This window comes from Nyctibius grandis, chromosome 4, assembly GCF_013368605.1.
Source record: "Nyctibius grandis isolate bNycGra1 chromosome 4, bNycGra1.pri, whole genome shotgun sequence".
Taxonomy (NCBI): Eukaryota; Metazoa; Chordata; class Aves; order Nyctibiiformes; family Nyctibiidae; genus Nyctibius; species Nyctibius grandis.
In genome coordinates, this window is record NC_090661.1 from 33,683,223 (window position 1) to 33,709,747 (window position 26,525).

Genomic DNA, 26,525 nt, shown 5'->3' on the forward strand with positions numbered 1-26,525 from the left:
TTAAATCTAGTCCCAAAGTTTAGTTAAGTAACATTTTTAGTCAGAGGTGTCTAGCTGTGGCCATTCTTTTTAAAGTTGCATCTTTAAAAAAAAAAAAATTCAGTGTTTTACATGAGAAGTTTGCCCCTTCTACAATCACAGCATACAATGTGCAACTCACTGAATTTTTTGAGAATCTTTTAATAAAACCTGCAAATCCTAAAAATATGGCCTAAAATGTCCTATAGGAAAAACAAACAACTGTCCTGAAAGTTTTTGCTCAGATAACAAAACAGAATTAATTTTCAAAGCTCTCCTCATATGCCCTGCCTGACTGCCTCTTAGAGACCACTAATAAAATTTAATTTCCAACTATTCTTTGCAACTCAAAATTATGTTAGAGACAAATAAAACCCTTCCAGAGAAATTCAGGAGCCTGAGAAGGCAATTTTTCTTCACAGCAAGAACACAGTCCACTCTGTTACAATGACCACCACAACTAGCATTAGAGAGAAAACTTGAGTAGCTACAGCTTAACACAGGCTTTCATTTCATTGTACACCGCAGGAAGAAGGTAAGCTGCCTTCGAGAAAAGCTGTGTCAATAGTGAAGACTGAGGGCGATACCAAAGGGTTCCGACAGGTAAGCAGTAGGATCACAGGGCAGTCACAAGGAAAGCTGAGCTGTGACTCAGTGCCTGCGAGTTAAAAAAAAAAACAAACAAAAAACAAACAAGCCACAGAACAGGGGTAAGAAAGATTTCACTAGCAGTTTATCCCCATAACATAAGAACAAAGAGCAGGCTAGGGTTTTCTTCACATCTTTGCAAGTATATTTAAAGTTGACTTTTAATCCAAATCACACAGAGGCACATATATACGTGAAGGCTACTTCGTCACAAAGTCTCCAAAAAGAATGGAGAAATACTATTTACATTTTGGGTTTTGGGCTGACGAGATTGTTTTCACTCCATCCCGTGCTCTCAATTTTCCTTAGCCCCAACGTGTCCTCCAGCCTTTTAACAGTGGCCTGGAGCAATCTTGAGCCAATCATCTCCTTATGGCCCTCCAAAAGAGGTCTCTGCCTTGTAAGGTTCAGAGACTTCCCTGGGGGTGGGGTGGGGGAAGAGACAGCTTCAGGGCAAGCCAACTCCTAAACATTCCCTGGGAGACAGAAGTTGTCAAATGCTCCTCTCAAGCAGAGTTGTCAATTCCTTTCTGTATTTATACCTCTAAACCCATTCATACCCATGTCCAAATCAACATGCTAGACTGCCTCCCAACATGCAGTTTCACACTTCAGGTTTCCAGGAGCTGCTCAGCAAACACACTTATACAGCAATAAAATGTACTGTCTGCACTGCTTGCATCCCATTTAAGGCTGTCACTTCTCTTTGTCGGAGCTGTCACAAAACCCCATGCAGTAAATGACAAGCCAAGTCCGAAGCACCGCACCTAGTAAAAATTTAATATAATAAAACAAATTGAAAACGGCAACATTATTTTAACCATTCACAATTAAAGTGGAAAAATTATGAGGCAGCCATTCATGGAATGATATTGTGTACAAATGGTTTGGAAAAAAGAAACATTAAAATTACAGTTCCATACATGGAGTCAGGTAAACAGGAATGACCATGCAATGTTTTTCCCTGTAAAGCCAAGGCTGCTAAGAGATGTAATAAAAGGACAGTAAGAAAAAAAAAAAAAAAAAGATTTTATTTTTAAAAGAAGTTTGAGGTGAACAAGAATCTGAAATTCATCATAAACTTTCCCACCATACTGCAACCACTCCTCCTCATTCCACCCCCAAAAGAACACAAATACACTTCCCTCCTCTCTGCCCAAGTCCCAGCACAGAACAGGAAGGGAGCAGCAGCAATATTTATTCCACAGCATCTCTCTCCCATTCTGCATAGAGCTGATACCACACAGACACATCTGCTACTGTCAAAAGCTCCTTGAAGGCTCTGAACTAGTTCCTGAATAAAGACAGTAGTCTTCCCGGGTCTCCTGGATAACATGAGTCTTTTACACAATCCACCTGGAAATGGTTCTTTGAAGTCAACAGTGGGTTTCTGTGTTTAACACCCAGCCATCTGACATGCCACAGCTATCAAATTCCTGTCTTGGTGTGACAGCTCTGCCATCCTCACTTAAGTTGCCAGTGCAGCTTCTGCATCTGTCATCAGGTGCTGAAAAAGTAGTATTTCCCTTCTTTATATAAGGAACAACAAAAGAACTAGAACAGTAGGGAAAGTACCTGAACACATCAAAATCAACGGAAACAACTTTAGTCCATTTCCTAGCACCAATTAAGAAATCATTACCTGAAAAAACCGCTGATGAGAAGATTATAGATTTCCTAGAGGGATTTACGGAAGGGAAGATGGACGTGCCTGGCACTTGGTTAAAGCCTTACCTGCTGCCACCTACCTCACAGGAGAAAACACTAGCAGAGACAGCTATTACAGAGAGAGTAAGAGGAATTTGTTTGCACCAAGGTCCCCTGAGGAGCAGAAAATGATACCAGATGGCCCTGACTATATGCACCGCTTGGATTTACTGTGACAGATGGGGAGATAGGTAAAAAAAGAGGCTATGATAAAATGGACCATTTTATTTAACTCATTAAAATACTCTGCTTCAAGAAAATAATCCTCCACGTGGAACTAACAATTTGGAAAGGTTAGGTCATTTAAAATTTTATGTTCTCCTTATCACATAACTAAAAGCTTCCTTAGTCACTGCAGTTTCAGCTACAAAATTTAAAATAGTAGTTCAACACACAGATAACAGAGGTAGCTGAAAGAAAATGCTGTTGCTACTTCTAAATGGGTAGAAAAAAAAAATAAAAATCACAGAAGTCTTCTATCACTCAACCGAGTGCCAAAACGAAAAGTACGTGTTACCAGAATTTTTGTGCCAATTTTAAGTTGCCAATGGTTTCATTTGAAATCCTTCACCTGCTGCTATAATTTGGCCTCTATAGCTCATGAATCATTAAACTATTACCAGAAATTGGAAACGTGATCTGAGGAACAGGAGAAAAGAAAGACGACAAGACCTCTCAGCAGCAGCACCTCTTACCATTAATACGCCATAGATTATGTCAGCAGTGAAAACGCTGGCTGCCACATCCTCATCAATACATGCAGACCTATGTAAGAAAGTACTATCCACATGCTCCAACACTGGAACAAAAGGCATGAAATGGGACCTTACCTATATACCTCCCTAAACAGTTGCTATTGTTACACATAAAATGAGGCTGAATCAGAACGCAGTCAGGATGCCAGCTTAATAGCAGGGTGGGGTGCACGTGCAAGTGACAGATGATAGTTTAAAGAAAAAAAAAATTACTTTTTTCAAAATGAACGCACCTGATGCTGCACTAAGCCATCTCCTGCTTCTGCTGCAGATCTTGCAAACTCTCCAGCGTTTGGAAACAGTTACGTGGAAAGATTAAGCAAGGTAAAATAGTGAGATTATCAAGCAAGAAGGCAATTAGCAGGAAATCAGGAAGAACACTGGGAGCTCTGATGTGAACATCCCTGTGTCAGCAACCTGTATCACTGAACTTTTTAAACAGGTAACTTTTAGTTGCATATGTATGTTGTTAAAAAAAAAAAAAAAAGGTTTAAGAATGTGCAGGAGAGGATCTCATCCATGTCACTAATTTTGCAGTGGTTTTTCAGAACAGAATTAAATTTTGAAGGTCTAATGTCAAAAATGCTTGTATAGGCCTGATACACTAACTCTACCTGGAAATACTGCCTTGTGGGAAAAGATGATTTCTAATAATTTTGTATTGATTTTATATAGTAAAACACACAAATGAACAAGCACTCCTGGGGATCAATACTAGGTTCAGTCCTGGGATACACCTGTATTGTTACAAAGCCAACAGAAAAGGAACCACTAGTCCAAGAGCCAGGCCATACCCAGTATTGAATTAGTAGACAAACAGGACAATGACAAAATATAAAGAAGTTAAGAGGCACGATGGCCTGTGTAGTATAAGTAATAAATAGGATGAAAACCAGACACATTCAAATGGAAACAAGAAGCACTTCAGTTAAGAAGACTGAAGATCCATTTCAAACAAAAAAATCAAAGGAAAAATATATTTGGCAATGTTATCTTTAAAAAGTGCAGACAGAGTTTAGCTTAAAAAGAGTACAGCATTAAAAAGTTCTCCCCTAAAGAAAAAATTTTATTTTGAGTCTGTGCACGTCAAGCATTCCTGATTTTTCAATGCACTACAGTTATTAAAGTATAATATATTTTGAATAAGAGAAATAGTGCCTAACAAGAGAAGGTTGTGCCTTGGAAAGGAAGGGATCTTTTATCACTCTTCTGCAGTGAGAGGCATCAGCAGTTCGCAGCAAGTCCTCCAGTAGATTCACCAAAATGAATGCTTATCAGTAAGAGGAGAATGCACAACTGCCAAAGGAAAAGTAAAATGCCTAACAGGTCCACTGGGAACCCACCAGTTTGGTTTTTTTTGTTTGTTGGGGTTTTTTTGTTCAGAACTGCTGTAGAAACACTTTACAGTCTATCTGCAGCATAAATATTTAACGTTAACACCTTGTTTTGTTAGCCTTAATACCTTTTATTTAATTGAAAAAAAAAAAAACCACACAACACATCCCCACTGATTTCAGCAGTTCAGACTTTTGAAAATGAACTAGTCAAGTTCTCTGGTCCCTCAACAGCTTGTCTCCATCAGATTTCTACTCCTCAGAGCCCAGAAGAGCTCGATTTCAAAGGACACTATGGGTCTCTCTCTCAACAGTAACAGTAGTGTAATCACAGTACCCAATACCTAATTCCTGCTAACATTTCTGGTGCCTATGCTTTACTGACTTGGCAGAAGACTATCTCCCAAGAAATACTGCCTTTTTAAAATTTATTAACAATTGAGAAACAATCAAAACACTACTTTCCTTGCTTCTATCCTTTGTCTTAAATAATGAAATACATTGCAAAATTCATTTGCGCTTTCTTAACCAGATGATTTCCTACTCTAATCCTACACTTTGTCTACGTCATTTCTTTCCTATCAGTGACACTTCTGTGACAATAGCAGCGTGTCCAGAGTTCCGAATGTAGCCCACTTTTGCAATACAATTAGTGACAAACATCACAAGGACCAGTTGCATTGACAGGACAACATAGAACCGATGGGGGAGAGCCCCCTTCTTCATTAGTAAGACTTCAGCCTCTCACAAGGCAGCCATCCTTTGTTTTTGCTCGCAGCTATGAAAGCTGAATTGCAGGATACTTTGGTGATTGCAATTTCACGATGAGTCGCTATGTTCTTCCCCACTCACCTTTCTTAAACTCCAAATTTCATCTTCCCTGAGAATAGGGCCAGAAGTAACAATTAAAATACCAAATGTCTTCAGAAAAGAAAGTTACATAGAATTTATGTCCGGCTGCCAAAGTACATTTTGCTACACTAAAAACTTCCCCAGTATTTTTCATTTTGTAATCAAGGTTCCCTCTGAACTCCATAATGTGGATGGGATGGATGATGGGCAAGAGACAATGATAAAGGGAGCAGTCGACGTTTACTGCTCATGTCAGATCGAGGAGGAGAACGCTGAAATTTGAGCATTTAGTGATGGTGTCCAATGGACAAAACTAGAGGAATAAGGCATCCTAATACTAGGGCTGCCACCTCCAGACGACTGAGTCCTTTTCCTCCAGTTGATTCAGGTTTGTGGCTATGAGCAATTCCTCCTACTTCTGGGAGGACGTGGACTGTGGCAACATAAAGAAAAGTCCCAGCAGAAAACAGCATAGCAACTCCAGTGGCATTGACTTCCGAAAGGGCTTCTTTGCTGCTCTGAAATGAAAAAAAAAAAACAGAAAGAGCAAAAATATGAGGATAAGCAGAAGTTCTTCAATCAATAAAAAAAAATTCTGCAAGCATCCAGACACAGTAGGATTTCTATCAACTCTCATTCTCTCATAATGATAATGGTTTAATGCGTTGTTTTGTGTCTTGCACCTTATGTGTAGCAACTGGCATTCTAAAGTTGATGTGGGGGGCAGAAAGACACCTCTCATCGTAGTTAGTTCACTTCAGACTTCTAGGAACCCTTACAGAAAAAAAAAAGTCAGTCTGTGCAGAAGTATCTTGTTTGAACATCTCTCAGCAACATATAAAATGTCAAAATGACAAAATGTTCTTCAAAAAATAAAGTTCAGAATGCAAAGCCACAAACTTTAGGAAGGACACTCAAGATTGACTTTTTTTAAGATGTTAGCCTTTAAATGTCTGGTCCCCTGCTGGTCAGAGCAAGATTTGCTAGATTTAAGTCCAAAATCATCACTCATTCAATATTTCATTTGTATGTACAAGTAAACACCCAAAACTTCGCCAGAATTTCCATGCAAGCTTCATAAAGAAATGCATCTTCTGGATCAAAAATGAGCACCTCTTCATATTCATACTAGGATTAAGATCATGCTGCACATCATTAAATGTAATGAAATGCAAACCCACTCATACCAGTTTCAAAGTGTTTCTTGAACAATTTCCAACTCAAGTGTGATATTAGTGCTCTGGTATACTCTCAGGTTATTTTTCCAAAGAGCATCTTCTGCTCTGGAGCTATACAACCACCGTGAGAGCCCTTATGCCTTATCAATTCTCTGTTCTTTCTGAAGTGCAAAATGCAAAACCAACTCTTGGTGAGCCTACAATCAAAAGAACGCTCAAACAGCATTCTCATTTCTATTTACAAACCCAACCCTTTCTTCCATCTACTGTACTGCAATATCAAATATAACTCCCTTCTGGCGAGTAAAGGGATTAGCCCGGATGATTTACTTAATCTTTCCTCTCATGTATTGAGTTTCATGAGATCACGTTAGATTCTTTACAACACAAAACCAGTGTGTCACCAGCATGGCCTACAGCAGTTAGAAATACAGTAGTGTCATAGGAAATGCTATGAGAAGCAGAAACATTTAATTTGGACGGAGATGATAAACTCATGTGCAGTGGCCCATTTCACAGGCCATTTGTTGCACAGAGCCAAGACAAGACTATGCTTTAAGGAGTATGAGAGGCAAAAAGACTGTTCTAGCTGAGCATTCAACTTCCGACACAGCATGAAAAAGACTTTGAACATACAGGAACAATTCTGGGATGGTGTGGGAAGCTAGCAAAGATTATTTTCTACCTGCATATTATAATAAGAATGCACGCAGCAACACTGACAATTACTCAGTTATATAGTCATCAGATAAAATCTGGTATATGAGTAAACTGTTAAGTTCTCAGCAGGGAGCAGCAGAAAGGAGGAAAGACAGAAATCAGCCTTCTAAAAAAAGCTATACAAAACTCCATAGAGGAGTTATATCACTGGTTCCGATGGAAAACATGAGTTATTTTTTGTTTCACACACTCATATTGCTACCTTTTTATTCACTTTTTTTTTTTCATCTCCATTCTGCTAATTTTTTCAAGCAGTTTGGAGTTATGTTCTATGAAACTCCTATGATATTCCTTTCCCCAAACTCCACCATTAAGCTACAGTTTGGGCAGAACAAAATCGCAGACCTACCTTGCTTAGCCCTAAGTATGTCACCATGGACATAACAGGTGCTGCCAACGCAAAGACCAGCAAGTGTTTTCTAATTCGATTCCGTTCCAGCCCAGCGTGCATCAGGAAGGAAACCAGGCCAAAGGCAGCTGGCGCCTGCAAAAAACAGTATTCACTGATAATACAACACCTTCTAAAATGCCCTGAAATCTGAGATAAAGTTGAAATACGACTTACTACATCAAAATGCACTGAATTGGAAGAAATTCAGGGAAAGCACTAGTATGTTGCAGTTAACCCAAATCAACAGAATTCTGCAGACTGCCCTACCTTAATAACAGTACCTAATAGAAACACATAGTTCTGGCTATCAGAGTACCCATACTTCTGTAGTCATTATAAATATTAAAATGTTCATTCTGACTTGAGTCATTGCTATAATCCCTAAGTCTCCATTAACTTATGTAATTTCTTTTTTTGACCTGATACTGCTATGCATCCTTAGATGGACAGTTTCTTTACCTACAGCAGAAAAATTCTATAATTAACACAGAGGGGGAAAAAATTCCCAAAGAAAGTAAATGTCACCCTCCACATGAACAAAGACTTAAGAGCTCTTCTGATTAGTTCATCATTCAGTTTCATTTCTGTTCCCACTGGGCAGCAAACAAACACTTCCTTCTTCTCCCACTGCTGGCATCCAATTTCTTATCCACAAGGCATAGCTGTCCTTCTACTCATGGAATTTACTATATTTTTGCTCACATAAAGACAATAGCAGTCCACTCTGACATTTTTGAGATAGGACATAAACTAAAATATATTGAGCATTTTTTATACACAGAATCCTTTTTTTTTTAAGCCTAGAAGAAGGAAACTATGAGTGAAGGAAAAAAGATGAGAAAGACAAAAGCATCATTAGAAGACTAGAAAAAAAAAAGACACGAGAGAAGAAATAAATTTCTCTTTCAATACCAAATATTTCTTGATAACCCTTCATAGGAGAAATTTTCCTCTTCTAAAATTGTACCATTTCACAAGTCAGTTAATTTGAACATTAAGAATAATAAAAGCAAGTTTCACTTGGCAATAGTCATAAACTAAGCTTCACAGCAAGATGTGACATTGACATTGCCACCTTTGAAGAGGGTTATGTAAACCACAATTTATTGTATGAACAGTAAAGACAAGACATACTAGATTTGGATTTCCTAACATTTTGAACATGCAATTATGCAAGCAAGATTTCTGGATGAATGTATGACTAATTACTGTAATATATGCATGTGCTACCGTAAGTCAAATATGCATCTGCACACATGTTTAGAACTTACATAGCTAACAGATAACTTTGCAGAAACATTAAGGAAAAAAGATCTTCCCATCTTCAAGAGCCATTGTTTGCTTGTTACCATCAGAAAAATGTTTGAAACATTTTCCTGCAGAAATGGCATATGACTGATGTTGAAGCTACTACAATAACAGAGGTAACCAGAAGTTGTAATTTAGTACTCTGATATTAAGTGGTTTCAAAAGACTAACCCTTTAAACACTAAAATCCGTTATAACAAATATCCTTTCCATTTTCTTAAGAACATCAAGGAACCAAAAAGCTGTTCTAATCAGCATAAAACAGCTTTCCCTCCTTGAATACACTAGCATATACTTCTGTGCTTCACCCTCTAGAACTTCTCTGAATAGATCTCTTACAGCAGTAAGAATCTTGGGGGGTTTTGTCTGGTTGTTGTTTGTTTTTTTTTTTTTAAAAAAAAAAAAAAAAACACCACACCACCACACTAGCTTCAGAAAAAGTGCAAAGCTGCCAAATTTCTTCATGAGCCATTCTTCTCTACCTCTGGTAGACTCTTCTCAACCATTGCAACCAAGGCAGGCAGCAGGCAGTCAGAATTCTCTCTCATTCATACCCCATTCAGACTCAGCGTCCATCATTTGCTATTCCGTCATGCATCATACCAGTGCTTTTTGGTCCTTGAAGCCGTACTACTAATCTGTTCATTTCAATGGCGTTACACAATTCCAGATTACATCACTAAGGAAACTTAAGTCCTTTAGTAATTTCTGTATGCTTTAACAGTCTGATAAGAATAAATAAGATTTTTTGGATGATGACTTACCTTGTGCAACATAATCGCAACAAACACTATCAGCTGGACACTAGTCTGAGAAGTAGAAGCTGCTGCACCCAATGCAACACCATCAGCTGAAACAGGAGTGCAAATTCATGGATTATTCCTCTACATCAGTTTCAGCATTCCCACCCCCTCAATGGCTGACAGTACAAAACATGTTGATTTGAGAAGTCCGGTTAACTCAAAATGTCATTAACAATACCAATCCAACACATGATTCACCCCACTTTGCTTCTTAAGCCACAACAATTTCAGGATTTCAGGCAACCCTCAACAGGAGCTGTCTTGTATTTGCCAAGACCATAAAAACCATACTGAGAATCTATTCAGTACTGACACATTCTGACAAATTAGAACCAGGTAACAAGTTTAGTTATTTTAGTCTTCTGTACTGGAAGTGGCTTCCTGTCTAAATTAAAAAATCTGCTTTAGATTCTAAGCATTAAAAGAATTTCAATTATTATGCTTTAAATGACTTTTCAAATATAAATACTATTGTAAATACTATTTTTTACCATTTAACATAGATACATTGTCTAAATGAAATAGGAAATGGATACTATATTGATCCTTAATATATAGACACTTTGTTCAGTGAAGAAATATCTTTTTGATCAATATCTAATGACTTATGTAGACGATTAACTTTCAGCAGGAGATTAAAAGTCATCATATTTATACTACACATATATAGTGAAGAATTACAGCATGAACATGGGTTGATGCAACACATGCATAACTTTTTCAGTCCTTGCAAGGCAGCTCAAATGTGTTTCAGTCAAATCTTTGCCCTCCACCCTATAACGTCCTTTTTTCCACAAGATATTATTTTTTTAAACTTAATTTTTTTCTTTTTTTAAAAACACAGGTCAACTGACAAGCAAACCCAAAGGTGTTTCATACGACTTATAGAATGTGTTAGCATGAATTGAAATTTAGCAGCTAAATCAGCCAGCAAAGGAACCGAAGAGGCAGCGAGTGAGCATCACACAACTTCTCAGATGGGAAAAATAAAGGAGTGAAAATCCTGTACCCAAATGAAACTCCATGGAACATTCTGAGCACTGCAGTATGTTTTGGTTGGACTCAATGATCCCAGAGGTCTCTTCCCACCTGATTGATTCTGTGATTCTGTTTTCCCAGTAAATTTTGGGGAAGATCCTTAGTCCTCCCCACCCTGCCTTTTTTTTCTTTTTAATAAAAAGCCACCTTCAAAGACAAAGCCCAAGTGTTTCTGTCAAATCTAAAGATGAGCCACACCGCAATGGAAGTCCCTGTCACATGCTAACAATAGGTCTCACAGTACCTGCAGCATGGACTACTAGTCCCAGTGTTGTGGTGATTTTGGAGTTGCCTGTTCTTGCAGCTTCTGGATCTGAAACGATCATGAGGAAAATTAGGATAAAGAGAACAAATACATAAGTTATGCTGGAAGATAAATTGTAAGTATCACTGCACATGTCTCTACCAGCTGCTTATGTAGGTAAATTCAAAACTATCAGCTTTTGAATTTCTGCATTAGATTTACTGTAAAATAGTCTGATACCTAACACCTTCAAATCACCTGAAGTTCTGCCAACAAATAAGTGACAGAATCATAGACAACTCTTTGCAATTTACAGGATCACTGATATCACAGAATGGCTGGGGTTGGAAGGGACCTCTGCAGATCATCTAGTCCAACTCCCTGCTAAAGCAAGTTCACCTACAGCACATTGCATAAGGTCACGTCCAGGCTAATACAGACAGAAGCAGTTGTTTTTCTTAACCTCCTGAAACTAAATGTTAAAGTTTTGTGCTACCAAGGGGAAGAAAAGCTAGTTTTGCATCCCCAGAATCCAGAGCTGCTCCAAGAGTCAAGATGATTTTTCTCCACATAGCCCAATGTTGGCATTTTCCTTCAGGTGACTGTCTGGGGCAGTCTCTGTTGCAATGATTCTCTGGCAATTCCTAGTAAGCAATAAATTCTGCTTGTCATGGCAGCAGTGGAAAAGATTTCCCTCCAACATTATACACTACAGAGGAGAAATGCAGCCAGTGCTGCCTGAGATCCAGTGTTTTGACCGCAATTGTTTGACAACTACTCTGAGGACATTGGCAGGTTAGCTCATTATACAGCGCAAAAAGGCAATATCCACCACTATGCAACTGGTGGTGAAACTGTTATGCAGAATCACTGCAATGAACAGGGCAGATAAGTCCTACACAAGTATAGAAACATCTTATTATTCAATTGTTTAATTCCAAACAGTTGAACAGCAGTTATTTAATTATACTAGTGTCCAGTAAGCTGACTGCAAGCACACTTACATAGCTACTGTCTGTCTGCTAACAAAATGGAAAGTCCAGTCCTGTTCCTTTCCTCCTGCCTGTCCCTTTCCTCCTGCCTGTCCCCCTGCTCTCCAGCCTCTCTCTGCCTGCCCAGGCACCCATACAGCTCCCCAGTGAGTCAGATCAGGGAAGTGAGCTGGCTAAAAACTGCTGTATTCTCTTTGGTCAGATTGATCTTCTGAATCAAGAGGAGCCTACTTGAGCAATTAATTGCATAAGCTGCATTTGGATGACTGTGATGGCATACTCAAATATATGTTAAATAGGAGGAGATATTCACAAAGAACATTTCCTTTAAATTTGTTTTGGACTGACCAGAACTAAACACACCCAAAGAAAGAGTTCATATTTGATTTCATACCTCCATTCTGGCCTACAGAATTTTTCTAGTTTAGACACAGTAAAATTTAGCCACTTGGGAGATAACAAAACTACCAGACATTGGTTCAAATGAGAAAAACGTTTTTCGTCAGTAGCTTTAAAAAAAACATTACAAAAACACTACTACATTTCCTGTAACAGAGGTACAAACTAGATACACACTATAAAATAGGATATTAAGCAAACTTTTATCTCTAACACAAATCATAGTCAGTTTTCTCCTGGTATTTGCTCTGATCAGAGACATGGGAAAGGGTCATAACCTGTATAAACCAAGAATTCTCCTGGCAGTTGCTCACCTGCATCCCCTTGTCATCCTCAGTGTCATTGTTTCCTTTGAAAAGCTCTGAAGAACAGCTAGCCATGGCTGTGGCACCATTTACACTTCTCCAGGAGCACAAAGGCAACACAGCCCTTGCACTGGCCTCCCATTTATCCCACCACACTAACCCCATACAAGTATTTGCACAGCTGCACTGTGAACTGCCAAGGATCCAACCAAAACATATCCCCCCTCCTTTGTGTGTTTTACTTTTCCTTCAAGATCAGTTCCTTAATTTTTGAGGGCTAAATTCCACCATCAGAGGAGATTATGTGGGAGAAGATAAGCAGCCAAAGGCAATAAAATACCTTTTCAGATGACAAAACACCTTTGGTGCCTTTCAAGCTACAGTCTGAGCATGAAGCCATGGGCAGGAAACAAAGGCAACTGTAGGCATTTTGAGAGTCTTGCAATGAAGCTGAGAAATCTTTGGACTAAACAGGAAGTATTTTAAAGTAAGTGAGGCTCTAGACTAGTGTGGGACTCCAGCTGTGCAGTTACAGTAAAGGACCAGAGCTTACATCTAGTCATTTCTGCAGTCTTCTTAAGATAACTTTTTGTTCTTTGCAAATTTTACCTACATTTATGACAATTAAGTAGGGAAAACAAAATAAGATAAGATTAACTGAAGTTTTTTGGAAAGCCAAAGAAATCCCCTATGGGTGATACTGTAAAACAGACAATAACTCAAGTGTCAAGTCACCCTCCAACCCCACAACATATGTGCTCGTACAGTTATTTCTTGTTAGTGAAGCAAGCTCTCAAATTATGCTGAATTCCAGCACAGATTTCCAGTAAAAACATTTCACACAGACCTTGCTTTATGTTTGTAAAGCACCTACTGAAACTCTGGACACAAGTGGTCAAATTAAATCCCAATAGCATTCAAAAAAATTGCAACCTGCTAATTAAGACTAATTAGCAAGTTTAATTGTAGTGAATCTTTACTTACCATCTGTAGAGTGCACATGAGAGCTGCCTATCTGATCCACCAACAGCATGAAGACAAAGCCGAGGACAAGGGATACACCAATGTAGGCATGCAATCTGGAATGGTCATGGCCATACTCATGGACAACCGGGATTTCCGCTACCTTCTCAGACTCAATCACACGTTGCATCTCGCCTGCCGGGTGATGCTTCCCTGTAGCAGGCAAGCAAACAGATTAGGAGATGGGACTAAACAGGGCATGGTCACTTTTCCCCTCCTTTGCTGAAAGCGTTCCTCACACTTTCTTAGACAATACACAAAAAGCCTCAAATTTAAGTTCAATCTTAGACCATTTCCTTAGGGAAGCACACATTTGTCTGGTTGGCCTCTCCCCATATGTCTTCAGCATGGAAAAGCAAAGAAAGCATTAATACTTGATAAGCCAGGCTACTTTGTTTAAATGCTGTGTTTTAAATACAAATTGATAAAAATTGCTGAATAATTCCTTTTTTAATTGAAGTTGCCAGTTTTGTCAGTATTCAGAGATACTATCAAGCAGTTAAGTCATAATCTTCATTTAAGTGAGAAAATACAGGATGAGAAGACAAAACAGGTTCCATCCACTAAGAGATCTAATGCAATCTTCAAGATGAGCTTTATATCTCAAAGCATCAGTCTCTAGTTACACAAATTAGCATTGACACAGTTAAGTCAGCACACTGTTCTACCAATGTCAGTACTATCCTAGAAACCCAAAGTCCAAGCCCCAGGGTTGAATGTTGTGTGGTTGTTTCCTTTCCCTACACAAGCTTTAATTCCATGGCCCCCAAGACATTTACTGTGTCTCACTGAGCTACCCTGAAATTAGGTGAGCTCAGAATGACTAAAATGTAAGAGAGGGAAAGAAGACGGCTGGACAGGTTTTTAGTAAGTTTCCATGGTATAAAATGTTTTATTTGGTGGACAGTTCATAACTTAAAAACATTTTCAAGTATTTCATAGGTTAGGAAGTGACAAATGTCTCTACTTACAATGACTTTTAGAAAGCAGAGACTTAACATAACTTTACCAACTTTTACAGTTTGCCATTTGCCCAGCATGTGTGACCTTTATCACAAATACTCACTAGACACAAAATTCCCACCAATTTCAACAGAAATTACATCAGTCTCACTCTGAATTTACACAGGCTTAAAGAGAAAGGAGGAGGTTTTTCCTGCACATGCATTTAACGTTTCCAGCAGTCTTTGGCCTAGTGGCTCCCAAGATAGATACATGAGATCCTCCAGCCTTACTCATGACCAGAGGAAATTACTGCTTCTGCAATCCCACCTGAACAGAGGGCAAACAATACCCAGAAGTACATAGCTTTTTTCAGTACTGGCCACCAAAGATTGGCAAGAGTTGCCTTAGTACATTTATGTGAATGAGATTTAATAAAGCTATTTTTTAGCAGAATTCTAGGTATTGTTTCCAGATGATATAAGCAAAGAATCATGTTTAAGCTGCCTTCTCCCAACAGCACACAGAAATACACTGTCAGAAAGGTACAAGCAAAGATCAGGAATGGGGAATTTTGAATTAAGTTCCCAACTACCATATAGAGCACAGTAAACATTTGACCTCTTGGTTTCAGACTCTGCTCACCTGAATCATATATTCTTTCTTTATGTTTCCCCTTACAGCCCCTGGCAGAGACAAGACATCAGGCTAGAAAGCACTTCGGGCGACTGTCGTGGTTTGACGTGGCAGGCAGCTAAATACCACGCAGCCGCTTGTTCACTCTCCCCCCAACCCCCTGGGAATGGGGGAATCAGAAAGATAAAGAGACTCATGGGCTGAGATAAAAACATTTTAATAATTGAAATAAAATAACAGAATATACAAACAAGTGATGTACAGCGCCAGTGCCACTGCTCACCACCCACTGACCAATGTTCCCAGCTAGCAATCCTGGAGGAGAGAAACCCCAAAACCACAATCCCGGACGACAGAAAGAGCTTCCCAGCCAACCCAACCCTCATCTATATACTGAGCATGACATTTCATGATATGGAATATCCCATTGGCCAGTTTGGGTCCATTGCTCTGGCTGTGCTCCCTCTCAGCTTCCTGTGCACCCGCACACTAGCAAAGCATGGGAAGTTGAAAAGTCATTGATTTCTTAGTAACAACTAAAAACATCAGTGTATTATCAACATTCTTCTCATACCAAATCCCATACTAAATCCCAAACACAACACTATTCTAGCTACTAAGAAGAAAATTAGCTCTATCCCAGCCAAAACCAGGCCAGTGATGCAGAAGAGACATTTAATGCTCCTCAGCATACTTGTTATTGTAATTAGTTGTACTTCCACAGCGGGTAAGGCACTTTACACACAATAAGTATTACTCAAATGTTTCCAGTGGGACAACAGACACAGTAAATCTACTTTCATATCTGATACCTCAGGCTAAGTCAGATGTTTGAGTTGCATGCTATACTCCAAGGCCCTGAACTACTACCATTCAGTACAAGTCGCCCCCATTCCAGAACAGGGCCAACACTTACAATAACATTCGGCAGGTTCAATTAATAATTGTAAATCTCTTTAATGTTCTACTAAGAAAATGTTTCTTCTTCTATGTGTCTCTGCTAGACCCAAAGATGGTATCACAATCTCTAACTGTAATTATTTTTGTAAAGTCTTCTGTCCTTCCCCTATGCTTAAAGAACATAGTTACTCACACAAGCAACCTTCCTGTATTTACACAGAAACTCAAGAGAAATTTGTTTTTTGAATAAGAAATAAAAAACAGAGAACCCATTTGCAAAGCTCCACTGCCCTAGAGAACATATGCTTCACAGTCCAATATACGGAAGCATTATTTTCTACACATTAATTTCTACTCTATCACAAAGCAAGTTAGCCCTATAATACAAACTAAGAACATGAAGAGGACTCTGTCATGTTCAAATGCTTGATCAGGAACCTTATTTTCTCTGCAGCTGGGGAGGAATAACGCCAGGTACCAGTACATGTTGGGGGCCAGCAATCAGAAAAGCAGGTTTGCAGAAAAGGACCTTGGGGTCCTTGTGGACACAAAGTTTACCATGAGCCAGCAGTGTGCCCTGTGGCAAAAAAAGGCTGAGTCCTGGGCTGCACTAGGAAGAGTGTTGCCAGCAGGTCAAGGGAGGAAATCCTTGCACTCTACACAGCACTGGTGAGGCCACACCTGGAGCACTGGGTCCAGTTCTGGACTCCCCAGTACAAGAGACACATGGACATACTGGAGAGGCACAAAGATGACTACAGGACTTGAGCATCTCTCCTATAAGAAAAGGCTGAGAGAGATGGGGCTGTTCAGCCTGGAGAAGAGAAGGCTCAGGAGGTCTTATCAATGTGTATAAATTGTATAATTTGTACAGGGTGTAAAGACTACAGCACCTTATGTACTAATCACTTGTTCCTATCTATCCCTTTTAATTCTTCCTGAAGCTTGGAATGACCTACTTGACCTTGCCCATCAGCTGAACTCTCTTTTCTGAAAAACACTTCTTCCAAAGTGACTTTAAACAGTAACATGCACAAACCCCTTTTTGGTTTCACCTTGTATTTCTTGCTATTTCACAGGACAGCAATGCTTTGGTGACAAGACTATATAGAACAACATTGAGCAAGAAGTTTCCATCAGAAATTCTAAAAATATCTTTACTAGAAACAATGTTACTGTTTTCAGTTTATTTTTTTATCACATTTAATGGTAAGAGGACTAACAGGACTAGTGTACAGCACTTAAAAGAAACTAGGATATTAACTGGAATGTTTCATTGGTCTAACAGCAAGCAATGTTTTCTCAGTATAAAAATAGACAAGGCTTCATTCAGCACTGGAAAGCTTTCTGACTTCAGAACAGCTGATTTGTTCTGCTTGAATCACGGTAAGGATATTCGTGTCTGAATTGATTATAATAATTACAATTCAACACAGAATCTCTCTCTGGTTTCAACCTTGCCTTTTTAAAGTTCACTCTAGATAATTTTTTTTTTTTAAATGAGTGACAGTGCAACTTTCATGCACCTAACTTTATTTAAAAAAGGGCAACAAAATGGAGCACAGCATACATCAGGGCTTTCTCAAAAATCTGTGGCTTAAGTGACAAAAGTAAAAATTCTGTCATTTTGGGGAGGTCTTTTGGTTGGTAACTACTCTTCAGAAGTTTTAAACATTAACAACAAAAATTTTACCTACTCTAGCAGTCATCTTCTTGCTGCAGTATTCCTACATCTTCTTGGATGAGACAACTGTACATCCACCCCACCGTACAAAATGTTGGCACAGTGCCATTACTACAGACACAGCACATCAGCACAGACTTGGCAGCCCTTAGAAAGATATCACAAACACATCTTTGCTGAACAAGATTGATCAATAATATAATTCTAGACCACACAGGAATGCTGCCATCTATATTAAAAAGTTAACTTTGCTTCAGATCATTTCAAGGTGTAAAACATAGCAGCTAACTCAGGGCAACCTTTCTGACAGCAGTTATGCAGTTTCACCAGTTAAAACAAAGGACTGAAGTCGCCAAAGGAATTTTATTTGCTGGTAATATTCAAATCAAGGTTTCAAAACACACATACATAGGTTTATGATCAAATAATAACCTGAATCATGATATGCTATTTGCTCTCAGCCTACAAGGTCAAAAAATAGAAGTTATTTATTCTGTGGCCTATGAGAAAATACAGAAGTAATAGTAAATGACTTTTGTACCAATGACAAACACCTGTTTTGGTAACAAGCAGCCAGTCTCCGAGTTAAATTACACTTGGAACCAGACAAACACAGACACCCCTCTCTCTCCCTCCCTCCCTCCCTCCCTCCCTCCCTCTCTCTCTCTCTCTCTCTCCCCCCCCCCCCCCCCCCCCCCCAGTTATATGAATATACTTCAATGTCTCCTTAGGCACCTTTCTAGGTTTACTTCCATAAATGGGTGAAGTTGCAAAAAAAAATGTACTGAAAGCCGTGAAGTTCTCAGAATCTGATCTTAATTTTGAATAGCCTAAATATAGATTTAACTATAAAAAATATTTCTAATACCCATGAATTTTGCCTTTCTGCAACACAAAAAAATCTTTACAGACTGGCTTTAGTCATGATATTGTGAATTAGGAATTGAGTCTGAATTCACTCACAGAACAAATTCTTTTTTCCTAGGTAGATACTTCTGATATTACTACTACAGTAATGGGAAATGCCGCCTTCTGCCACATACTCAATTTAAAGTTATATAGCATACAGCTCTAAACAGCATTCTGTAGATTTCATACATGAACAGTATGCCCTATTTAGTGAAAAATAAAAAAAAGCAAACATTCACAGCAATTGTATTTACTGCTAGCCATATCGTTACAAGAAAAATTTAGTCTACTTAGAATTACAACTGAATAGAGAGCAAACCCAGCTCATTAGAGACATCCTACATTAGACGGCACAAATTACAATACAGTATAAAAGCATAATCAGAGGTTCTTTCACTTCTTGACAAATTATGACTTTATATAATATCTTCTGTTTACTTTAAGTCTAAGCAGAACAACATAAATTTAGTGGAAACTAAAACAGGATAAATTAAAGCATATTACAAAAAGAAATTTAAAACAGTCTAGAAACAAGAAAAAAAAAAAGGTAGTACAAGAAAAGCAGAGTATTACAACTACCTCTCAATCCCAGATTAACAAAAACGGTACCTCAGACGCTTGCAAAGTTCTCTACAGTCTCAACTTTATAGTCCTTTCTCCTGTGAGCGCTAAGTTGTTGTGTTTACCTTCAGACAAATTTCTGATTTCGAGCATACTGGAAAAATCTCATACATGCAATGGTAATGTAATAGCACAACACTCCAAGCTAAAGTAAGATTTAAAGTGCACTCCAAACAGAGGTAATGAGCCCTGACTATTTAAAATAATGTCATAACCACAAATTGAGATTTACTAAGACTTTTGGGTATAAGATGTGCTCCACGCTCACAGCCCTTCAAGACACACAATCGCTGTTAGCTTTGAGCTATTCATTAGAGGCTATGAGGTTTCGAAGAGCGGCGACAGCAAGCTAGAACTGGATGCTTGAACTTGGAACCACACACAGATATCTACGTGTAATGGACACCACCACCCAAGAAAGAAATGCCTCCTACTCCGTGAATTAGCCTATATAACCATAATTTTCAGCTAAGTATATTAAGGTAACTTAATTCCAAGATGCTCTTCAGCTTCAAAGGAGGAAATACTTATGAGGGCAAGTATGTATAGATCTAGAAAACACTTCCTATGATTGCTTTAATGTGAAGCAATCTAAACTACAAAAAGCAACAGCAAATAGTCCACAATTCCATTCTCTGCCAAATGCATCCTTACACCTCCTTTGAAGTTCCAGTGAAAGTTAAACTTTAACTCTCCCCAGAATAAGGAACACTACACATGACCTGGCATAAAAAGCTGCGGTACCTGGACCCGGAAGTGATCGGATCATTCAGCAAGTGTCATCTGATGCACAGCCTGATCACATCCCTCTGTCAAATCACCATAAACATGCAATATCACGCCTATGGCAGTTTTATGATTCTATGCCGACTTTGTGTCATGCTGCTGTGAAACTCTCCCACCAATCTCATGTTAAAAGCCCTAGAAACAAGCCCCACTATATTGTAGCACCATGACCTAAGTTATCCTGAACAAGGTCATCTGGGTTTGGTTCTTACCCTCCAAAATGTCTTCATAAAGTGCATGTACTCCTTCTGGCACAATGACAGCCAAGGCAGTTCCACACAGCAGCCCAGCACCCAGAACAGTCACCAACTTTAATCTCTCCTGCAAGCAAGTACAAAACAAGTATCATATTTAAGAATGAAAAAGTTTTCTTTACTCTCCCTCATTAACAGAGGCTGGGGCAGGGGAAAGGGGGGGAGCAAATGGTCCACAAAACCTCTTGCTGATTTTTACGCACGAACCTCAGTTGCATAGTCCTATATTTCTAACGATTAACTTTCTGAAAAATGAACACACCCAGTGTCCGATGCAATCAACTGAAGTAGGAAATGAAAGTTAAAGATGACCCATTTGACTATTAATATCAGACAAGAAATGAAACATAGCATACTTGAAAATAGCAAGAATTGCTATATTTGGCACTAATGATTACTAGGATCTAATTCACTCTCTAGGGCCTCAAACTGTAAGGCCTGCAGAAACAATGGAAAGGTCAAAAGTGCCTGAATTTTAAAAGCATATTTGCAACTCTACATTTTATCTCCATTCTGGGGTTTGTTTTCAAATATATCCTTCCCACTAGAAATCAAACTTAAACATGCAAGTTCCCTCAAATCTCTGCTAGGTATGGCAGAGCATAAGATAAATTGCCTGTTCCCCAGAAAAGCCAATCTAAATAATAAAAAGAAAATAGAAGAAAGAAAAAACTAACTTACCAAAGCAAAAACAGAAAGAGAACCAATAATGTAAATGCATCTGCAGATACATTGGTGAGTGAGTGTAAACTGCTAAGTCAGCTATATTTATATAACACAGAAAATTGCTAAGAAAAGTTTTATCACTACAGAAAGAGAAAAGGAAGATTTTGGAGAAAAAAGCAGCAGGAGCTCGATTTTCACCTACAGGTTTAGAGACAGAAAAAATGAAGTTCAGCTGTTATAAAGACTGTTACATGATGCTGAACTATATTTCAGTCTCTAAACCAAACAGCCACTCTTGTGCAGAGCGTTGTCCTTAAAACTGTCATACTTTAATGGCCTTCTATTTAAAAGGGTATCACCAAAGAAGATTCTTTTAAGCATAAAAATGTGGATTAAAAAGTAAGTAATTTAAGAGAAAGATACTTTTTTTTGTACTTGAAAGATCTGATGATGTGTTCCATGTATTAAAAAAAAAAAAAATAAAGTGCCAGGTGGAGTTTTAGAACTACAGTATCACAGCACTTGCAGAATGTCAGGTAGATACAAAACAGGGCAGAAGGGACTGAATCCCCAAAACACGTCCAAAACCAGAATTATAAAAAATAATTTGAAAAGGCTCACTCAAATGAAAAGTTTGAATGAGGGAACTGCATCAGGTCAAACTGATAATGGTGCTAATATACATTTTCATGTCCGTCTTTTTTTCTTTTTAAGTCTGATTAGGAGATGCCATAAATGCGACCAGTGCTTATTGTTTTCACAACCACTTCTAAGCCTTCCAGTGGCATTTTAAGAGGAATTAAAGACTGTAAATGCATTTAGGGCAACAGAAATTATATTCTCACTCTCCAAGAAATTGCAGAGCATGGCAATCCCCTTTCCCCTCTGAAAAGGGTATGTAACAAATGTATTTTAAAACGTAAGTATTGCAAAGAGTTGCAATTAAACTTTTAACAAAAAATACATAAACGTTAATGTTTATTATAGTATAGTAAAGGAAAACAGTTTATTTCATATTCCAGTAAGAATTTCTACAACAAGATTAAAAAACAAACACAAAGAGTTTATAAGTACTTGCTACTACAAGTAAGGGTTATCTTCCTTGTTATATTTTAATTTTGAGCAAAAAGCTTAGAGAGATATCACCCTTCCCTCACCCCTCTCAAACCAACTAAATTCTGTTTTACCAATATAAGAACAGTTTACTATTACTTTTTGCTTCCTTGTGACTACAACATTGACAGGCTAAAGTCAAAGCCACATACTGAAAATCCAGTTACATAAACATCCAATAGACTCCAAAATACAACAACTTCCAGACATTGTTTCTCATCATTTCTGTAATAGCCCTTATTGTATCACATGTAGCAACCTTGGGAGTTTAGATCCTCATAACAACCATGTAGCATATATTTTGTGGCAGAACCATCATCTTCTTCCATGCACAATGAGACATCTGGGTGCTACCAAAATTCTAACGTTAACTACTGAGGACCTGGAGACAGAAGTCAGTGTTTAACTAACAGGAAATCACTTGTTGCATATCCTTATTATGCCATCGGTTCTCCTTCATGCACCATAGTGACACACGCTGTTTAATCTCACCGAAATAGGCAACACTTGCCCAGAAGAAATAGGAGGCTCTAGAGAGATGCACAACTAGCTTTCTGAAAGCAAGCCAAATGGGACCATATGGAAACAGTTAGAGCGTTACCGGGGAAAATCCAAACAGTAATATGTAAGAGATTAAAATACCTGTAACAATTCCACAAACATGCACTGTACACTAGCATATATAACAACTATACTTGGTAAATTGTTATACAGTGGCAATCTATATTAAAAGATAATCTTCAACACCCACTATTCATGAAGTCATTTTGCAAAAATATAGTAGCTTACAAGGAAAACCAGGACTATTTTTATACTGCAGCACTATAATCTCTTTTACACAATACATATATAAACCCAGGCAAAAAAGGTGTCAGAAGTAATACTGTTTTATTACAACTGCAAATAGAGAGTACTGCTTGCTTTCATTTGGGCATCTGTGAATTTTAAAGATCCATGAAAATAATACACAGTAACAAGTTACTGTTTTAAGAGAAGTCTCCATCTCCTTTTCAGTACAAAATACTTAAGACACAGTGAATACAGCAATCTAATAATCGCAGCCTGCCCAGCCAGGCAAAAGTCATCTAGTTTGATCCAAGAAATCAAACCATTTCAGTTACAAACACACTTGTGTCTCTCTTGTTAAAAACAAGAGCAACACAGTAAACTGTGTTAAAAAAAAAACGCATGGGAAAAATCCTAAATTCCTCAAATTAGCAAGCTGTTCCACAGCTCGGTATTTGGTTTAAATGTTCATGGTACTGAAACTCTTACTTGGACCTAGCAAAAACTCACACCAAGTTTCATCAGCAAGCAGTCTCACTCTAGTCAACACTGTCTGCCGCTGTTACACCAGCAAAAGATTCAAACTGGTAGAACTCGGTATTTTTTTTTTTTAAATTATTTTTTGCATTTAGGTTACAACTTAGGAGACAGCCTCAAGAACTGGTATAGTGTTGTTTCCAGACCAAAGCTAGCCCAACAGAGTACTGTAAATCAGGATTAAGCTGAAAGAGAACATTTGCACACAGAAATAAAGTGAAGCTCTGTTCAGTCAGTAGCTTTTTACTACCAATGTTTAGTCATACCTGGCTTTGCTGGAGTTTTATGCTTTCAAGAATATCCAAATATAATTAAAAGAATAGAAACCAGTATGAAAGCAGAACACAACCAGTAGATTCCACACAATAAACTATCTGAAGAAATGTATTAACACTAATGAATAACTTTGTTGTCCTCCATCATCTGGGGTATATTATGTAGAGCATTCATTTTTGTTTTCTATCCATTATAAGTGGCCAGCGGGACGAGGCATTTTTCCTCACCAAGGCCATCTACAAAACTTTCTGCAAATGATAGAATGCACAGGCCAGTCATTTCAGTTTGAAATTGTCCATGTTGCACAGGCCTAAGCAATCATTTTTAAACAAAACAATTCTGACTTCTAATTACACACTTCCAGGATTTGCTAGTATTTGCACATAATTTGCAGAGAGATTCAGCTCCTCTTTTAAACCAGCATAGCACATGCATCCTTAAAATATCTAATTTTAGTCTAAAACTGAATCAAGAATTTCTGAGAGTTGAAGACACCGCAATAAACTTGATTGCATGTGTGTACCGTTGGTAAAATACTGCACACGCAAAAGGCTAATAAATGTGTGATTATTGCTTATGGTGCTATGGTTTTGGATCCACAACAGATTGTATTCCTGCAGCTGCTGGGAGCCCCAAAAGGTTTAGGAGCCCCCTGATTCTACTATATAAATAAACAACATAAACACAGATCAAGAACTCTACCTTCAAACAACACCAAACATACAGTCAGAGACAACAGGTGACTATCAAGCACACACATGAGGAAATGCAAAATTAAATAAAAAAAGAGACAATGCTAGCATGCTAGGCAGTGTTCTCAGCAAATTTGGAAGACAGTCCTCTGTAGGTTTCAGGGCAAAAGCGAGTTTTAATGAGCGAGACAGTGGAAGCAATAGCATTGAAGACATATAAGGGAAGGTCCAGCAAACCATCAGATGAAGCACTGACAAAACAAAACTGTGCTAATGTTTCTGTAAAGACTTGGGAATATATGGTCATTTTTCAACCCATTTAGCTGAATTGTACTGTTACCAAAACGAACGGCCTTTCCTTCCATGCTGTTCAGAGTCTACTGCTCCCAAAGTCTCCTAGTAATAATGGGACCAAAAGACAGGTGTAACCAGCTCTGTGAGTTGATGGATGAACCAGTCACATCTCTCTACCAGCACTATGCTTTCCAAAAGCATCACTGTTCCCAGTAGAAACGGGAAACCTCTCATAAGAGAGCTCTTACTACCTTAGAACAACTAAACTCTAACTGCACCACACCTGTATACAACAATCATCATTTAGAAACAGAAAAAACCCTCAGGCATCAGAGGATATTAGGAGACTTCCAGAGACTGTAACAATCATAACCACCTCAACAATCACCTTTTAGAAGCACCCAAATACATTAATTTCTGAACTCCTGTACCACTTGGAAACTCATCCAATCTATGAAAGCCTCCCTCTCCTATAACAGTATCTTATATATTCATTTTTCTAAAAGAATGCCTTGAGTTCCATGGGACAGTAACATAACTAGAAGTTGTGTTGTAACCAAATATCTAAAGCTTAATTTCCAGCAGCACAAGCTGGGAACAAAACTGTGAACCAAAACAACGTTTCCCAAGACTGTTCTCAGAATTGTTTTTAAAAGCCCTAATTTGAGTAGCCCATAGACACGTAACAACAGTTCACCTCTGACTTCAGTAGTTTCGGACACGAGCTTCTAAGAATAACCCTGTCCAGGTGCTACCATGTCCCTCCACTACATGCTGAGACTTTGCTTCAACTGTAGCCAAGATGCTTGGATCAAATTTGGTACATTTACATGGCTTTTATACACACTGTAGAATAAGCACAATTTTACACTGTGATTTTGGATTAAAGTTAGTATCGCATTCATAGCTTCCTTAAAAATCTTTTAAAATAACATCACCCCTAACAGCACTGCCGTACTTAGAAGGCACTAACTCCTCCTGATAGATCTCTCCAGCTAGTTTCTGCTATTCTTCCCTAGCAACCAACGAGCAGTCTGGCAAAGCTGTCTTACCTCGGAAAAATTAACTGCCAAGGGGATAATTCCTGCCACATAACAGGCGACTAGCATGGCCAGTGACAGCAGGCAGATGGAGCGGAAGTCATCCATTTCGCTGCTTTCTGTCCGGTCCCTTAAAGTGAAATTCGACAGCAACTTTTCCAGCTCGCCCCGCACGCCTTAACCCGTGCAGACACCGAGCTCCCAGGAAAACCTTTCAGCCATATCTGTCTTGCCCGGCGGCTGCGGCCAGCTCGGCCCTCAGCGGCGGCCCCTCCGTGCCCGATGTGCGGCAGCCGCTATCCCACCGGACACGGCTGCAAAGGGCGGCCGGGGGGGGGGGGGACAGGCGGGTAGACACCCGCGCGACTGGGGCGAGGGAGCGGCCTGGCCCCGGGGCAGGGCAGGCCCGGCCCTCACCTGAGGCAGCGGGACCTTCCCCTGCACCTCGCTGCCCCCGGAAGGGGGGGGGGGAAGGGGGGGCGGGGGAAGCAGTGGGCGTCAAGACGGCTCCTCGCAGAGGGGCGGCCTAAGGTGGGCCGCGTCCGCGGGAAGAAGGCGCGGGGAACCTACGGGACCGGTGCGCGCCGCCCCTCGCCCACCCGCCCTCAGCGGCGCCTCGGAGGCCAAGCGGCACCTCCGTGACCCAGCGCTTCCCCTTCCGGGGCACGCCCCGC

The 26,525-nt window shown here is 39.2% G+C and overlaps 1 protein-coding gene across 3 annotated transcripts; it reads right to left on the reverse strand.

Moving 5' to 3' along the window:
• Positions 1-1,434: 1,434 nt before the first annotated feature.
• Positions 1,435-26,487, reverse strand: SLC39A9 (solute carrier family 39 member 9). Of its 3 annotated transcripts, XM_068399620.1 has the most exons (8): positions 26,269-26,404; positions 25,864-25,981; positions 20,406-20,514; positions 13,677-13,868; positions 10,997-11,065; positions 9,676-9,761; positions 7,562-7,696; positions 1,435-5,832 (listed from the first exon to the last, which is right to left on the reverse strand). In XM_068399620.1, the coding sequence occupies exons 2-8, from the start codon at positions 25,957-25,959 to the stop codon at positions 5,602-5,604; spliced, it is 918 nt and encodes a 305-aa protein (XP_068255721.1). In that variant the 5' UTR covers positions 25,960-25,981; positions 26,269-26,404; the 3' UTR covers positions 1,435-5,601. The 3 variants fall into 3 exon arrangements, with proteins under 3 accessions (XP_068255721.1, XP_068255719.1, XP_068255720.1); XM_068399618.1 differs by having other exon boundaries at positions 25,864-26,487; XM_068399619.1 differs by lacking the exon at positions 10,997-11,065 and having other exon boundaries at positions 25,864-26,487.
• Positions 26,488-26,525: the final 38 nt, after the last annotated feature.